The sequence below is a fragment of the Sceloporus undulatus genome, chromosome 6, assembly GCF_019175285.1.
Source record: "Sceloporus undulatus isolate JIND9_A2432 ecotype Alabama chromosome 6, SceUnd_v1.1, whole genome shotgun sequence".
Classification (NCBI taxonomy): Eukaryota; Metazoa; Chordata; class Lepidosauria; order Squamata; family Phrynosomatidae; genus Sceloporus; species Sceloporus undulatus.
The window spans coordinates 24,769,906-24,788,366 of NC_056527.1; the positions used below are offsets into that span (position 1 = coordinate 24,769,906).

An 18,461-nucleotide genomic window follows, 5' to 3' on the forward strand; every position below is an offset into this window, starting at 1 on the left:
TTATTATTATTATTATTATTATTATTATTATTATTATTATTATTATTATTATTATTATTATTAGGATGCACTGCACTGCTGCTGGCAGAATTTTAAAATAAAATAAAAATAAAGGGCAGGATGTCACAAGAAATTTGCTGCCAGAAAGAGACCAAAATGGCCATGGCCTTCTAGGCTCAGGAGAACTAATGAGGACAAACTTGGAGGACTTGGAAGAGTGAACTTTCCAGACATTCTGTCTTTCTTGGAAATCAATGCTGTAATAAAAATCCTGATTCAGTACTTCCAAGGAGGTCAGAGGAAAGTCTTGAAGTACTGCTAGAAACCAGGAAGAAGGAAGCCATGAACACATTGCCTGGCACAGCAGTGGTGGATAATTTCCAATCCAGTTGCAAAGCATGAGATTGGCTCCATCTAGGCTGAAGTGAAGTGAAGTGTCTTGCCTTGCATAGCATAAATAAGATTGTTTGGATTCATGATATTGTTGCTGGATGGAAGCACATGTTTTTCTAGTGTGACTCTGTGGGGAAATACTTGTGCTCAGAACTTTTGGAGTCCAAACATATTCACTGGCTTTTAGATTTAAATATGCTTTGATTGAGAGTTCTTGCATGGCAGGGGTTGGACTGGATGGCCCTTGTGGTCTCTTCCAACTCTATGATTCTGTATTCTCTGACCATTTTAAGATTTAGTATAATTGGTCTATAGGTTGGTAGTATGTAACAGTTAAGAGAGACTATGCTTTTTTAAAAAAAAAATCCATTCTGGTTAAGTGCGTGATCTGGTTAAAAGCAAGGACCTCTTGGAAATTGGAAGGCCCTTAGAATCTGGAGTTTTAAGGGCCTTTTTCCTAAAAATAATAATAATTATACTATGCTTCTGTATAACTTAGCCTTTTCCTGAGTCTGATGACACCTTTGCATTGTTCATATATGGTGTTGTTTTAACTACGGTATGTAAAGGAGATCCCTCCTTTGAAGATCAGCACTCTTGGCCTTTGCCATTGTTTTAGCTGCTGCAGCTAAAATTATGAATGGGTCTGACCACTTTCACTGGTCAACTGTGTTTCTTGGCTCATTTCATAATTCTGGTGATTACTGTTTAAAGTCTTAAATCTAGAATCAAGCAGATGCTTACAATCAGCTTTGTTATATTCCATCACCTGTCCCTGAGCACATGCTTGGGCCAGGAATTTGTTTTATATGAGAGTGACACTCACAGTTATTCTATACCTATACATTCACTCCTTGGTTGGTGATACTATTTGACAATCAATTATCAGAACTCCTTGTCACATTTCCTGCAAATCATCTAGAGATCTACTAGTAGCCCCCAATCTGTTATCTGACCACACCTGCCTTAAACAGCCTGGGATCAGCGCATATAAAGGATTCCTATCTAAGCTCCGAGGTCTCCTTCAGAAGTCCCCTCCCCCCCAATATTTTACTGTTAGAGAACATTTTCCTGTGTGACAGCATCTGAATGATGAAGCCCCCTTGCCTTGGAGATTATCTGGCTCCACCATACTCTTTCTATAGGCCACTTAGGACTTCTTATTTTATTTGTTTAGACAGGGATTTAAGTTAATTAAAAACAACTAGACACTTTTGAGTTGTTTTAATGGGCAGTCTGCCCAGTTTTTAATTGTTTTTTAATATGAGATTATTTGAATTGCTTTAACTTGTTATGAGCCATTTGAGCACTATATAGTATAAAAATTGAATAATAGGGTGTGTGTGTTTTTTAATTTGCAAAATATATAGTGTATTTCCTTTTAAAATTGTGAATCAGTACAAAAGGAAAGAAGACCGCTTACAACATGTGTTTGAACATGGTTAATTAATACAAGTTAGTTTTTCCTAAGAAATTTTATGCAGGAAATCTTTTAGAAATTTGACCAGATAATATGAATATTTATGAATGTGAAAGTCATCTGTTTTAATTTTCATGTTAAAAATAGTACCTCATGTTTCTGTTTGGTTTTTCACTTTCTCGTGTATTCTGTTCAGCTAGAGAGCTAATCCCAAAGCACAGCTTTTCTGATGTAAAATCTGAATGCTTGTGTAGACACAACAGCTGTCCCCTCACCATGTGGCATCTTCTATTACTTTACTGTAGATTGGAGTTTTGGCCCAGTGTTTTAGTAATATTGGACAAACATGGTTTTAAGTGACAGAAGCTTATGCTTACACATTCATCTGACTCTCATGGTTACAGTTGGCTCCAGAGTAGAGCAGGAAGAATAAATTCATACTGTGGCCACCCTCTTAGCTACTTGTGGCAGTTGAATCACAGAGGGTTCTTCTGTTGCATCTAAAGACACAATTAACTATTGCGGAGGAGCTGAGGTTTTAAAGCTGAGAAGCTTTAAATACACTAAGGGTTTGTGGGGAGAACCCCCACCAACAAAACTTAAACAAACAAACAAACAAACCCATAATTATGGGGGTCTAATGTTTGAAATAAATGAAATACCTTATTTTTTCCAAGAATCTAAATGTATATAGGCAGAAAGGGATTTAAAGTACCATATGGAAAAGTATGCTAACATATAAATCAATTCAGACAGCATACAATTAAAATATGCGAAGTTCAGAGTGTTTGCTTAAAATGAAGGCTGTAGAAATTTAAAAATGTTCTTCACCCTATTTTGATAGTAGTAATTGTAGACATTTCTTATACTAGCTCTGTAACAGCTAAATTACATATTTAGTAAAGAAAATAAAAAGAGTTTCATGATGCCTGTGTGACATAGGGCTCAGGGATTTAATGTGCCTTTTTAAAGGGAGCTTTTTTTGATTTGTATCAGATCATATAGGGCTGTATCTGTTTATAGCCCATGGAAGTCTAATCAGCAATGTTGGCTACAGCCCACCTCTTTTCATTGAACTAGAGATGTAAAATGTCTGGAAATATGGAAAGTATGAAAGAAGCCATTTTCTTAGAAATATGAACACTGGAATACAGGTATCTGCAATGTCTGTTTATTTGTCAGTATTAACATTGAAGATAACTTTCAACACATCAAAATAATATATATATATATTTGCCTGGCCTGATTATCTGGTAAATAGTAAAGAAATTCATGTTGTGAAAACTAAATTAAAAAAAAATAATTGTTTGGGTTTGTAAGTGTGTGCACACATGTATAAGTGTGTTTGTGCTAACACATGTGCCCAAGGCCACTCCTGTAAATTTGGGAATCTTCCAGAAAAGCATCTTCCTGCAGAGCTGCTGAGAAGCAGAAGCACAATCTCAGATGTATGTAGAAATATGTTGATAGTTTTAAAAATGTGGGGTTTTATTGGGTTTCAGACTGTAATCCAGTTCAGTTATTAATTATGACTGCTGTTTTGACAGAAAGACATAGAAATTCATTTACTATGTTCTTTTGAATACCATCATTATTAGTACATAGAAAATTTGTTTGAAAACTCCCTGTTGATATGTTCTTATATTTTATGTATGTGAAAGAGAGTTAATGGAAAAGTTCTTTTTTGTGTGTTCTTTAACTTAGCCATTCTACTCTTTTCCAGTTTTACAAAAAATTGCAGACTTGCACTCTGTTGCACTTAAATTTGGGTTTTTGCAAATGCTACAGGATCTGATTTAAAGCTTTAAACAGGGAAACAGTTGTCTGTCTTCTCTTAATGTTACACAGACATTCACAGTGGTTGCACAGGACTGCATCTCTCCAGTTATAGAGACACTGGGTATAAACAAGCACTTGGTAGACTTCTGATTAACTCTCCAGTGAACAGTATAGGCCAAGATCCATAGAACCACATGCCTAACTCAGTGGACATAGCAGAATACAAGAATCTGGCCTTCTGACAATGTATCCCTTTACTTTGAATCTTTCAGCAACTTCACAAACCTCCTCTGATTAGAACTCCATTAGATACACGATAAGCCACTAGATTCACCTCCAAGAGCTGCTTGGATCCTGGCCTGTAGTATGGATCTCATACTGTGGATCATCTATTGAACATTAAATAGCTATAATAAATGTTGTTTCATGATAGTGGTAAAACTTACTTCTCATGGAACGTTCTTACAAGGGGTCCCTTCCTCTTCCCAAGCCAAAGCATTGCCACTTTTATTGCTGTACTGCTTGTGTGAATTTAAGCATTTGTGTGTGAAGCTGCTATTGCTTGTATGGATGTGTTCATTCTTCCTCTTGAGAGGAAAAAATACATGTCATTTTGAGATATATGGGTATGCATATCTACTCCCACCTAGGCAAGCTGAACCCGATATTGAGTTATAATGGTTGTACAAAAATGCAGACAGATATAATTTTTGGCATCTGGGGAACAAAGACATACATGCACACAAAATGGGGGATGACTGATAAAATCCTTCCCACTATTGGCTATTATTTACTGCCTCTTAAGCAGCGGGCTGTATATTTATGCCAATTTCTCTGCTTCAGGGAGCATTCTTGATAGCGGGACAAAGTGAATAAAAGTAGTTTGCTTTGCAAATGAATGCAAATGGCAGAGCCTTTGGGAAGCCCTTTAAACAGAGGCCAGGCACTCTGATTATGAGTGAAGCTGCCATTTGGACATGGTGAAAAGAGCACGCTTGAGCCATTGATTGGGGGAGACAGTAAAAAGTCAGGAAGGGCCCCGTTTAAGCTTGCAGTGCAGCAGGCGGACGTCAGTGTGGTTAGAGCACAGTGGGAGAATGACAGGCAGGATTAGTGTCAGGGAGAAGCTTTGCCGTAGCTGTGGAGATGGTCTCTGGGGTCATTCACCTCTGACTGTTGTTCTGTGCTGATGGCTCTGTAATGCAAACTGCTTGATGCCTGCCTGTTCATTATCGGAAATGGTGATTAGGGGAGGTATTTGTCATAAAGGGGCTCTTTTTAGAAATAAATAGAAATGGGAAGCTGTTGCTTACTGCCCGTGCCAGGGCAGAGGAAGCCTGCTGCAGATGGCTTTTCTAAGAGAAAGGAGAAGGTGGAAACAGCTGCTTACATGTTGAATGTTAAGGCTTCCCTATACAGAGCCACTGCTCTTTTGCCTTTTTTAAAAAAAAGAATATATTTTTTATCTGTCCTAAAAGGGGGAACTAGAGGTGGCTTGCAATGGGTGGTCATATATTGGCCTCTTTGAAAATAGGGAGCATTTCCCTCCCCTTCTCCTCTATGTATGAACCATGCTTAGAAGCTATTCAGTCTGGCTGCTTTTAACACATTGAATGCTACCTCCACAAATCCTTTTCGTGTCAGAGATAAATTCAGCAGATTTGTTACACCATTTTAAAATGTAAGAGTGTTAGAGATGGGAAAGCTCAGAAAAAAATCAGCAGGGGGAAAATTGCCTGTGTTTCTCCCCTCACCCCTAAGCAAAGTAAAAAGACATTTTCGCTATTATTTCAGTTTTTGTTTTTGTTTTAATTCTAGATATTTACATCTCTATGAAGTATGATGGCCTGCCTTTAAAACAGGATTGTATCATTATTTGGTCTATTTCATCTTTCTGAAATTATCTGCATGAGGAAAATGATTTTATGTGCTATTTCATAATTTTAATATCTCAACCCATGTACTATTGGCATTATTTTTATCTTTCAATGTGGTGATTTCTTAGGATTTTTTCTCCTTGCTTGTGTGTGTTTGCAAAAACACACATGGACACTGGCCTATCTCTACCCGACGTACTGTAAATAGATAAACTTGATTTTTCAGTCCTGCTGTGTGTGTTTCTATGTGTGTTTTTAACATAATATACATCTAGGAGATAAAATTGATCCACATATGTACAATAAGTCGGTTCTTGTGTTACTTTGTGCAACAAGAGGAAGTAGGAGCTATTAAATAAGCTGTAAACGTATGGTATTGGGAGTTTGCATCCTTTCTTGGATTACTTTGCTTAAGATCTGTGGCTGAGCATTTTTGGACAAACATAAAATCTTTCCAGTATCCTGATGTTCTACAAATGTTTTTCAGGCACCTGAATGGACAGAAGAGGACCTTACCCTACTGACAAGAAGTATGGTTAAGTTCCCAGGAGGGACGCCTGGTCGATGGGAAAAGATTGCTCACGAATTGGGTCGATCAGTGGCAGTTGTGAGTTCACTTGAATTTGCATTGTATGGACAAACCAGAACAAGACAGACAGTGTAGAAGCCAGACGTAGATGGGGGCCAACATTGTCTTCTAAGAGAGGCTCCAATCCTTTTAGGACCTGGAAGTGAACCATTAACTAACTAAGCAAGAAGCAGATGTCAGCTGGTCCCCCTGCTCCACAATTAACAGCTGTAACTGATCAGCTATATGGGGATTCTGATGCTTAGAGACTTGAGCTACTGTAACCTGATAACAGAAAAACAATGCCAGTTTTAGTCTTTGTAATAAACCCTCTTAGCTGGAAGAGAACATTTGTGAGACTTAAGCAAAGATAATATTTCTGCTTAGGCCTTAAAAAAAATTCAGATAATCTAATAGTGTTTAGACAGGTGGTATCCATTAATTAAAGCTCAAGACCTTCTCCTTATGCAAATGATGGGCCTACACCATAATAGAGAAATGCAATGAAGTATAAAATGACTACTTATAGGGGTCAGGATTCAGTTTTTTTCCATGCAGTCTTTGTATTAAACATATGGGTTTATACTCTGCCTGCAAAGATCACTGAGATGGTCTAAAGTGGTGTCAGTATCAGTCAGTAGGAGCTTGCTTCATTGTGTCATGTATGTCAATGCTGTTTCTCTCCAGTTTACCTCGGTTCCTTCTTGTCTGCTGTACAGGGAACAGCAGTAGGAACATTGTCCCCTCATGTTGAACTTCATCTATCTTGCTGAGCTTTTTCATAATTTTTCATATGTCTAAAAAAAGATTAGAGTTGTGGACTGTTTTTTCCAACTACACTGATGAATGCACCCAATGGATTTGCCATAGTTTGTGGTGTTGAAGCCTTCTTTTAAAAAGTGTCTCCTGCATGGCTAGGGTCTCTAAATGCCTTCTTACAGCTGTTGTTGTTTTTTGTTGCTGTTGCGTACCTTCAGGTAATTTCCAGCGTAAGGCAACCATAAGGTGAATCTGCCATGGAATTTTCTTGGCAAGATTTGTTCAGAGTGGATTTGCCTTTGCTTTCCTTTGAGGCTGAGAGAAGGTGACTTGCCCTACACACCGTAAAATATAAAAATCAAGCTGCTAGATTTCATGCAGTGCTCTGTTCTTTTGTTTTTTTTTCTCTTGAAGCCTTGGCTCAAAATTTGTTTGTTAGTACTATGACCAGTATTGTGCAGATGGGTACACACCTAAGGTGCAGTACTGCAGCCATACTCATGCTTCTTTCTTTACTGCATGTTTTCCAAAAAGGTGACAGATCATCTCCATTGGTTTCATAAAGCTCATGGAAGATTAACAATACGTATTCAATGTAAGACAAGGATTGTGCTTTATACAATTCTGTGTATTTGTGTGGATGCCACACAGATAGGACCAAAATGATACATCGCTCATCTTGGCACAAAGCTCATTTTTTGTAGGAGGGCCCTTTTACTCAATAGCTGTCCAGTCTGTTTACATCTCAAATGAGCAAGCCTGCATGACTGCTTATTAGTAATATTTAAAGGGGGAAAATAAATCCATTCCGAACTGTCTCCCCAGTGACCAGAGGCATTGTGTAGACTGTGTGCTGAAAATACTAACAGAGACACCACACATGGCTTCATTCGTCTGGTCTGACAGCTGAAGTTTCACAGTTGAAGACTTACTTTTTGATAAAGGACTTGTTTAGCTTCAGAATATTTAACATGTTCAAGGATGGTGACAAATGATGACCTAGAGCCAGAAGATAACCGTATGTTTATGTAACCATGATGAACATCTCACTGTTTGACTTACCACCATTGTACCCTATCTCATAGACCATGGCAACACCTCAAGTTACCAGCATACAGATACTATACATGAGTGGTTCTTAATCTTTATCATTTATTTGTTTGGGGCTTCAGCTCCCAGAAGCCCCAGCCAACTTTGGCCAAACAGTCAGGAATTATGGGAATTGAAGTCCAAATCATCTGGCGGACCAAAGGTTAGAAACCACTGCTCAAGATCATCATCCTAATCTTCTTCTTCAGCTTCAGCCAAAAGAAAGTACAGTACAAATCTTTCAAACATAAATGATCTGATAGCTCCACGCGGAGTCCTTGACCATGTCATACACTGCACCTGTCTTCTTGTGTCACCTGCTCCCCTCTTAAGTGACAAGTCCACCATAGGCAGACAGCCACATCAGATAAATGGATGCTATCTGTTTTGATATAGCCACTTGTACCACTCTAGAACTGCTCTGAGATTTGTACACTGGTCTCTGCAGATGCAATAGAATTATGTCTCACCATCAGAAGGTTTATATTCTAGGATCAAAGGTTTATATTCTAGGTACTTTCTGGTATCAAAGAAGAATGATGGGTTGTGATCCTCACATGGCATTGTGACTTTCATCCACAGTGAGAAATAAACTATGATTACCTTCCAGTCTATCAGTCCTCTTATTCACCATGGAAACTGATTCACCACTATGCACCTTCAGCAATTCTACTTCCATTCTCCTGTTAGTAAGGGTTGCAGTGCCAAGCATTTTCAGTTCTGTGGTGGCTGCATGCCTGGGGACTCTGGACAGCATGGTTTATCTACAGATAACTGATTGTTAGTCATAGGATCAGAGACCTTGCTTCACAGATGTCTTCACATTGCAATCTCCTTCCTGATGACCTTGGTCTCCAAATCAATCCAAAGCAGTCCAATCTCATTCTGTCCCAGATGATAAAGTCGAAATTAATAATTAGGCACCCAGACACATGCATGTATGACTTCTTAATGGATCTATAGTATTTTTAATCTCCTATGGGATGGAGTGAATTATATTTGGAATAATTAATACTGCACTGAACACTACTCCTCAACCTCCACACACACAAAAACTCCACACAACTTAATTTAATAATAGTAAGAGCGATTCTGCCTCTTAGAAAAAATTTTACATTTTTATTAAAACTTATTAAAACTTTTTTTTACTATTGAACAAGTTGGATATGTTTATTTGCAATAGTAAAAAAAATATTATGTACAAATATACATGTGATAAAATCTTGAATAAATAATGTTACCTACAAAATGATCCCAATTTTGTGAATTATCCTTCTTTTTGGTCATGCCACTCATTTTCAACTTACCTCCTTTCAAAGTTACGTTCTTCTTCTTTGTTAATGTATGTGCTATAGCTGTCTCTGATGTACTATTCTTTCATCTTCTTCTTCTGTTTAGTTGCTGTATGTCATTTACTCTCTCTCCTGAGTCCACATATTTTATTTTTCTTCTTCTATTTCTCTGCTTTCAGCCTTACCTTCTCTAGGCATTTGTAGCTCCTCTGGCAGAATTCTGTGGTCAACTTTTGGCAGATATTGACCATAGATTTGCACCGGAGGACGTAGAGATTTCTAGAAAGGTGTTCTTTCAGGTAAAAAAATTAGTGTTTTTTGTTTGTGGCTTTCCCACTTTCACAGGGGTCCTTTCCCCCTAATCCTTGTGAATGTGAAGGCCAACTGTATTTTGCTTTCCCTGCATTGTTGTTGTTGTTGTGTGCCTTGTTGTCTCTAAGGCAAACCTATTATGGGGTTTTGTTGGCAAGTTTCTTCAGCGGGGATTTGCCATTGCTATCCTCTGAGGCTAAGAGCATGTGATTTGCCGTTCATTACTTAAATTGTAAGGGAGAAAATATATTTGAAACAATTAGCACACCAACTGTAGTACGCCTGAAGGGCATACTGCACACATAAATGTGTCTGTTTCTTAGTCATCTAAACTAATCAATTACAGCTTTGATTTTAAATTTGTCCAGTTGCTTAATGTGACTTTTGTTATGTTAATTTAGCATGCGGTTTTACTTTAATTTTATGAAACAACCCACTGTCAAAATTGGGATTTTTTTTTTCCATTTTAGAAAAAAATGCAGAGAATTTTTGGAAAGCCAATCCAGATGGTTATGGGATCTTTCTGAAGAGTATTTGAAGAAACAAGAAAAGCTGAGGAAGGAAGGGAAAGTCAGTGTTTACCCCATGCATTGGCAGAAATGATTTACTTGCACAAGCCTTTTTGATCCCAGCCTGAAGCTTTAAAGCAGAATTATGCAAAACTTGAAAATGCATCCACTTGTTTTGCATAATTATGGGCAAAGAAATTAAGATTCGTTTTAACAGATTGTGAAGGCTTGGATCCAGTCCCAGTTGATGGTTCCAAAGTGGAGTTGTTCTATTGAATCAGTGGAATTTACACAAGTGCGCACATACCAAATTCTCATTGATTTAATTGGTTTATTCTAGTTATTGTGTATTCAGATTGAAATTTGACATTGGAAGTTACTTTCTTGTCTGTTCTGGGGATTTGTGTGTGTTGCAGCTGCTGTTTTTAGACAGAATGAAATGATTTAAAGGGAGTAGTTCTGGCTTTTGTCAGCTGTCGAGTTGTGCCTGTTATTTAAACTTGCATCCCATTTCTTCAAGAGCACTTTCAGCCAAATCCAGGTTTGGGGGTGAGAAAGGTTCCTTTTTATATACTCATACCTGAGTTATTGTATAGGTTCACTGTTAATTTCCCCATGTTGTCAAACAAAACAATTTCTTTTATACTAAAAGCTTTTTGCTATGTACTTTTTGGGTCATTTATTTTAAAGATCATCAGGGATATTCCCTCTCCTCTTCCCCTCTATCTCCCATTAAAAAAAAAAATCTGGGCTGTTTGTTGTTGCTTTTGATACAGGCACACTATGACATTTGAAATGTCTTTTCCTTTCTAGCCCTGAACTTTCATTTCTTCTTAAATGTTAGGATTGCCTCATTAAAAAAAAGTTAGTGGATAAGAACCAGTACCTCGAAAGACCTTTTAGGGTTCTTGTTTTAGGGTTCTTGTTTTGTTTTTCCTTCTTTGTCATGTTTTTTTCAGGTAGATTTCTTAACAGCATCTTGTATTGGCTCTCAACCTGGGGTGGTCCTTGTAGACTACCTTTTCCATAGGATAGTGGGAGATTTTTGTGCCAAAGGAAAAAGCAGTGCAGGTTGGAGACACAAGGGCCAGTAAGATCAAGAAAAGGACTCAAGAGATAAGAGGCCCAGAGCTGCATGATAGAGAAAGAGTTGTCCTTTCTCAAGTGGCAGTGGCAGTTAGGCAGTGTCCTAGCTCATTCTGCCTCTCATTTGGTTGCCCTTTGCCATATACCTTGGCACGGGCCTCATTATTAATAAGAGCAGAGGAGGACGACTACTTTAGGTTGACCAAATGTTTCCCTACGCAATACGTTTTAGAAGAAATAGCAGTGTTTTTAGATTGTTAAATCGCAATAATGACAAAGGGGAGTGTGAGGTCTAGCAGTACCTTAAAGAGTTCAATATGAACTTTCACAGATAACAATCCTTACCCAAGAAAAGTATATAATTCCATCTGAAGTGAGATATGAAGTAAGAGAAGTCTTCCAGTTAATAGTAGAGAGCTTTGGTTTGCATCTTTAGTGGTCTTACTTCCCTGGCTTCATCACAGGGTGTTTTGGCATTTGTCAGCAATTTGAGCAGTGAAATAACCCAAAGGCTATATGGCACAAGACATTTGTGGAGGCTGGAAACATCACCTGTTGGGTCGCTGAAACCGGCTTAAATGGGTTTCCTCTTTGTGAAGACCAAAAAGCACCAAGTGTGGCAGTGATAGTCTGAGCTGCATACATGCACTGCCCAGTGGCCATGTGTACATCAAAATTGAGATAAGATAAATTCCAGACTTTCAGTGAGCAGCTGTCAAATGTATCCAAACCATTCCCTAAGTAAGTAACCTTCTTACAACAGCCAAATAAGCATATAATTGGAATTTACCCTTTCTTTCTAACTTTCAAGATCTTGCTTTCTTTTAGCAAATGTGGCTGTTCTCCTTCTGTTAAGAACTAATTCCTAAATTATAATGGATTAAACATTTTAAAGTTATTTTTAAAACCACATTAGGGTGAGTTGTAAAACTTTTCTGGACTGCATCATACCACATTGCAGGTTGCTTTATGTACATGTGTGTGTCAGTTTGTGGCTGAATTGTCATCCTGATATTAGAACATTGTGAAACAAGCTGACTGAAATGCTTCCTTCTGATATCTAATTTTCTGTGTGCAGGAAGTCTTTATGCTTAATCATGAAATTCCACCATTAGTTATCTTTTAATGGTCCAATCCAGGAATTATATGTTCTCTTGTTTACGTAGACTAGCTGTCAGTTGGTGGCTGTCATTACAGCTTGTAGTAATGAATTTCATATGTTAATTATGTATTGTACAAAGTATTTCTTCTGCTTTTCCTGAACCACTGTTAATGTGTTGTTACTTTAAAAGAAATACTGAATTCAGTGCACAACATTTAACAATATACATCTTCAAATAATAAACAAATGCAATAAATGCAAATAAATATAAAACTGTAAAAATGCCAGTCAGTTCCACTAGATGACCCTAAGTTTTACCAGTGTTTAGAGCTGGAGAAGACTTAATAAATTACTAAAATATTTTCTGTATTTTTTTTCTAAATGAAAAATGTTCAACCCTTCAGCCTTGAGTATACATATCCATCTTGCCTTTTTTTAAAAAAATGTGCACCTTAACCAGAATGCTTTGAAAAGTAGAAATGCAATGTTTTGTTCATAATCTCTGTGACTCACATAGATAGGTTATCTCTGCCCCTGCAGTGCATCTTTTGGAACCTTCTGAAGCAATACTATATGTGTTTCAGTGGTAGCCCTGCCCACCCACCACACACTTGACCAGTGGACTTCCCGCCTAAACCCTCAGTTCTTCTTCATGGTCTTCGTGACTCACACAAATTGATTATCCTATGCCTGCACAGAATGTCTTTCAGAATCTTCTAGAGCATTCCATTAGCATTTGGACAATAACTCCATCTACCTCCATCAGCCCTAAATAGGGACCTACCCACTGAAATGCCAGTTTATTTTCATCCTCTGCTGCAGCGTCTTTGAGAGGAACTGTGTTCATTGACCTATCTTTGGTCTCGTCACAGCTTTCTGGTTGGTTCAATCCTGGAGTTAGCTGGTATGGTTGTCTAGCGTTTGATGGTCAAAGCTGCTCTTGCCCTCCAGGCCTCTTCCTTACTGACATCCTTCAAAAAGTATATCTCTGGTGGTGCTAATAAAATCCCAGGATGGGATGGACACCTGAAGTCTGGGTGAAGCCCATGTGAGTAGCCTCTTATGCCCATTGTACTGCCTTTATGTCTCAAGTGAGATAAAACAGAGAAGTGCATCTAAAGCATTCCTATAAAAGCAAGCCTTCAGGTCTCAAATAAAATCTTCATGGCTACCTACCTCTGTCAGAATGGAAGCTGTAATGATACCTTTGGAGTCTGCTTTGGTCCCAACTGCCAGCTCTTCCACTTGGCATGGTCACTGGTGAAGTCAGTTTTGACCCCACAAGCAAGTTCTGACATCTGGGTGGCAAGTATGTGTTCCCCACACTGGGAAATCTTTCCAGGTTAAAGTGCAGTTGATTGAAGGAAAGCATAAGAAGAAAAACTATTCCAGAGAGTCACCCTTCGGTGTCCTCACAATCAAAGAATGCATGCCAATGATGTTTAGGTCCTCCTAGGGTTTATGGCCTCAACGAATTTGATGACACCCTTTGTGAGGTTAAGGATGAGACCTCTGTAAGCTTGGTTGTGCTTTGATCCTTTCACCCACCCTTCCCACACGAGGTTGATGATTCTGCAGTATGTATATCATTCTCAGAGGTTGTGGTTAGATTCCCAGAATGCACAATCCTAACATGCCATTCCTGCTCCACAGGCCGTGATGGTGAATTATACTAAAGGTATACTTAGGCCCTGTGCAGACTGGCATAGCGTCTACATGATGCATGCCATGGCTCCGCCCCCAGGGCACTGTGTCATGGCACTCCTCCGGCGCCGAAGGAACACACAGCACTTTTTGCAGCTCCTTTTTGCACCCTGGAAAGGCCAGATTGGGGATGCAGCCCCAATTTGGGTGAAAAAGGGGCGGCTGAAGGCCACCCCTTCGGCGCTGTGTGTACAGCCCCAAAATATACTAAGGGCAAACTTTTAGCAATAATAATACTTTAATTTTGTATTAAAAGTTATACCTTTTGTTTGTATTTGTTATTTTCAGTATATTTTTAGTAACACACTAAAAGCATAGTAAGTGACAATAAGATGGCTTGTAGTGATAAGTATGACAAAAAATACCAGGTGCTGTAGGCTAGATTTCAGAGGAAGAAACTGGCAAAACCACCTCTGAGTATTCCTTGCCTTAGAAAAGACTATCAAATACATATGACTGCCATAAAAGTCAACAGGCAACTTGAAGGCAGGTACACACACACACACACACACGTGACCATGCAGTAGAAACCTTAGTAAGAGTTGCTTAGTAGATTTTATTGGTGCTTTTGGGTCAGCCTATATCAGACTCTAAACTTCTCATGTCAGTTTGATGAGAGAATTGGCCTAAAAGATCTAAACGTTTCAAGCAATTGTTTGACGTGTCAGCCATTTCAACTCTCCCAACAAAATGAGATGAAACACTCTCAGTCAGTATAATGAGATCATATTCTTATTTGTAAGTTAAAAGATAATGCAGCATTTATTAAATTACCCTCCTGCTTTGCGCTGGTGGTATATATTAGATTTGTTTTTATCAATTGTTTTGATTATGAAAGGGAAGCTGCTTTCTGTTCTCTTTTAATCAAGAGTTCCTGCCAGCTGACCTGGTTACCTGTACCAGCACTATGTGCCTGCCTCCACACATCTGTTCTTTGACCCATTTCCCCCTTGGTGAATTTGTATCTTTCACTCCTGCCCTCTTACTACTTGAAGAAATAATTGAACATTCTACCTCTCCCCCTGAACAACCACATACACTTGCATGTGCGCACACAGACACATACAAAGGGTGCACTTCCTTTGGTTAAATTCATTAATGGCTCATTCTTCCCTGCCTTTCTCAGTGAACACAGGCCAAGCGAACTTTAATTTTTTCCAAGAGGTCCTTCAAGACTGGTAACGGAGTATGTGTTGATGCCATTTTATGTGAGCATCCTCACTGCTGTCTGATATTTGTACTTGTATTACTGTGGCTGGTGCATTGAGACACGTAGTAGTACATGAGTGCCACCATTTTGTGAGGAGATGGTGGGGGGGGGGAGGAATGTAGTAGCACCTTTAAGACTAAGTGATATTTATTACGGCTTGAGCTTTCATAGATATAAACCCACTTCTTCAGATACAGTACACAGTGATATATAGACATCAAGATAAAAACATATTTACACAGTTGTGAGAGTGTGATGGAATGTATTAGGATCCAGACAATTGCAAATCATGACTCTTGCCCTAAATTTTCAAAGAGATGTGTAAGGTGATACAGTTCTTTTAGATCTTTACAGTGGTCAGTTAATGTTAATGTGTGAAGCAATCAATCTGCTTACCAGAAATCAGTTTCCTTGGGTTCGAAACCTTCTCTGAGACAATTTCTTTTGTTACATGTACAAGGGCTCTTGTTTTAATAATGCAGTGTGTCCTGAAACCATTTCCTTTGTTCTTACCTCTGCTGATGGATTGGAATTTGTAAATATAATTCATTTCAGTTGTTCGCTTTCTGTAATTTTTTATATGTCCAGGGAGGTTGAAATATTCTGCAGCTTTTTGGGGAGTATTGCCACTTCTAATGTCTCATTTGTGTCAATCTCTCATCTTGCACAGAGACTGTCCTGTTTTCCAATGTAGAGTGTACAGATGCATTGTAGCATAGGATGGTATTGTATCACATTGGAGGAAGGAAAAGTGAATGTACCTCTGATGTTGTGGGTGATATTACTGGGTTACTATAATATTGTTCCCAGAATAGATGTGGGATAGAGTTGGCATCTTGGTTTGTGGCAAGGTCTTGGTGTAAATGGTAAGGCATGTATATGGTTCAGGACCATATAGTTGAGAAAGATATCTGGAGCAGCACTGTGTTGTTAAATAAACTTTTGTCTTCATTTCACTGAACTTCTATACTTGAAGCCATGTAAGAAAGAAAACAGGTTCTCCCTTCATTTGACATTTCTGCTTCATCTCTAACAAATGAAGTTTCCTCTTCATTTGCATCCCTTCATAGTGGTGGTGGTGATTTCTTTTCCAGCTTTTATACTTTCCATCTATGTTCTGAGCACACCTGTAGCTTAGTACACACAATGGGTGTGAAGAAGTGGTGTTAGAAGCTGGCTAGTTTTGAGGTGAAGCACAGTTTGATAGCTGGCTGTAGGAGGAGCAAAACAGAGCCCAGTTGTGTTTGATGGGAAAGGCCTCCTGCTAAGTTGGAGATTTAAAAAAGCAGAGTTCAGTTGTGACAATCTAGTCTTGTCTCATCTGGATGGTGGTTCTTCTAAGAGAGAAAGAAAAAATGTTGAGATAGTTGAAGAGCTGACACAGAGATGTGTGTCTAGGGAAGAGAGTAGGATAGAGTGGCTAAAGTTTGTCAAGTGTTTGATTTTAATGTACAGTAAACCATACCAAGCTTGAAGTTAACTCACACAAGATACTTTATTTTTGTATGTTTCTCAATAAAACTGTTTGTTGTATAGTGGTTGACTCTGACAGAATTTATTATTATAAACTAAAAAGAAGAAAATCCATGCTACCTGGAATTTTGAAGCTGGCTTGTAGCCTAAAAGAGTGAAAGTAGGGCGAGTGTTAGCGACAGGGTACCTTCTGGGGTTGGAAGGTGAATTCAACTTAGGTTTTAAAGAATATTCCATCACAGGCTGGAATCCTGTTAGGGACATAGCTGCATACAGTTAGGGCTTATCTGTGTACCTGTCTGTGTTTGGACAAGGCACAGGATGCCATTCTGTAGCCCTTTACACACCAAAACCTCTTCTCTGGCAGCTTTGAAGCCCCAGAAAAGGCCACTGCAGCTTACTTCTGGGAAGAGGGTATTATTATTATTATTATTATTATTATTATTATTATTATTATTATATTTATTTATTTGTATCCTGCTCTTTTCCCAGGACTAGGACTTAGAGCGGCTTCACAGCATTAAAAACAGTACAATTAAAACAAATTTTTAAAAAGTACATTAAAAAGGAATTAAATTATTATGGTATTAAAACAAATAGTTATTAAAAGAATAAAACATATTTTAAAAGATAAAACTATATATAAAGAAAAAGCTGTATCAAATTTTAAAAAATTGTCCAACATCCCAGCCTGTCCTTATAGCAATTCCTTAAACGCCTGTGTGAATAGGTAGGTCTTCACCTGCGAGCAGAAGGCCATCAAGGAGGGAGCCATTCTGATCTCCCTGGGCAGGAAATTCCAAAGTCTAGGTGCAGCCACAGAGAAGGCCCTCTCTTGCGTCCCCACCAACCGTGTTTGTGATGGTGTTGGGACGGAGAGAAGGGCTTCTCCAGAGGATCTCAGCATCTGGATCGGTTCATACCAGGAGAAACAGTCTGCTAAATAATGTGGACCTGAGCCAGGGTAGAGATGTAACTGGTCTGATCTCAGGGTAAGGCAGGTGCACTTTCTTTGTGTGTGCACTCAGCTTATCGTTTCCTTTCTCTGCACCCTTCCAGCCTCTAACTATTCAACCCATTCTTTTAAAACTTTCCATTTTAAAATCCTGCTGGAATAAAAAGGTCTTTGCCTGCCAATGGAAGGCCAGCAGGGTGGGGCCTTTTCTGGCCTCCACAGGAAGGGAGTTCCAGAAACTGGAGACAACCACTGAGAAGGCCCTTTCTCAGGTCCCCATAAACCATACCTCAGATACAGTGAAATCAGCTAATGGGTTAATCTGTAGTGCCCATCTGGGTTTTGTCTTTGGTTCTTGGTGGCTTCAGTGTACAATGCAGCAATGGCAGCATGTGCCTGAGGATGGTTGCTACTGTCCCTTCTGAGAAAGCAGATCATCTTCCTAAAAGCTTGGTGGAGAAAATATAATAGTTTCTTGAATCTTCAGAGAACACTGCTTCAGCCCAGTGTTATTTAAAATGACCTGTCACGTAAAAGTTTATGTTCCATCACGTGGCCACGACCCAGATTAGGTGATGTCCTAACAGGTATGTGGTGGCAGTGAACATTGTTGGAGATTCATCAGTGTTTTGGTGAGTGACAAGTATCTACAAAATGCTCTATATAGTCTTGTGGAGATCGCCACCCCTAACATCCTATTTTAAATTGCTTGGATACGTATTATTTATGTGACTGAATTTTATGTTTACTCGATCTCCCCAAATTCTAAGTCAAATTGCAGGTTAAGAGCAAAAAATCATGCTGAAGTTTAAGCTGAAAATTTTTGGGCAGTATATACCACAATCAGCAATGCTACCTGGTCGATTTATAGTCCAAAAGGTAACTTTTCCAAGCTCTGCTCTGGATCCTGGCCATGATTATTTTTAAGTTATT

At 38.7% G+C, this 18,461-nt stretch overlaps 1 protein-coding gene across 1 annotated transcript in view; it reads left to right on the forward strand.

Annotated features, from left to right (window-relative positions):
• Nucleotides 1–18,461, forward strand: part of DNAJC1 (DnaJ heat shock protein family (Hsp40) member C1) — a 99,734-nt gene that overhangs the window by 72,157 nt on the left and 9,116 nt on the right. The window contains exon 9 of the mRNA XM_042475079.1: nt 5,957–6,076. Within this exon, the coding sequence (XP_042331013.1) occupies nt 5,957–6,076 (120 nt within the window). The remainder of the gene's footprint in view (nt 1–5,956; nt 6,077–18,461) is intronic.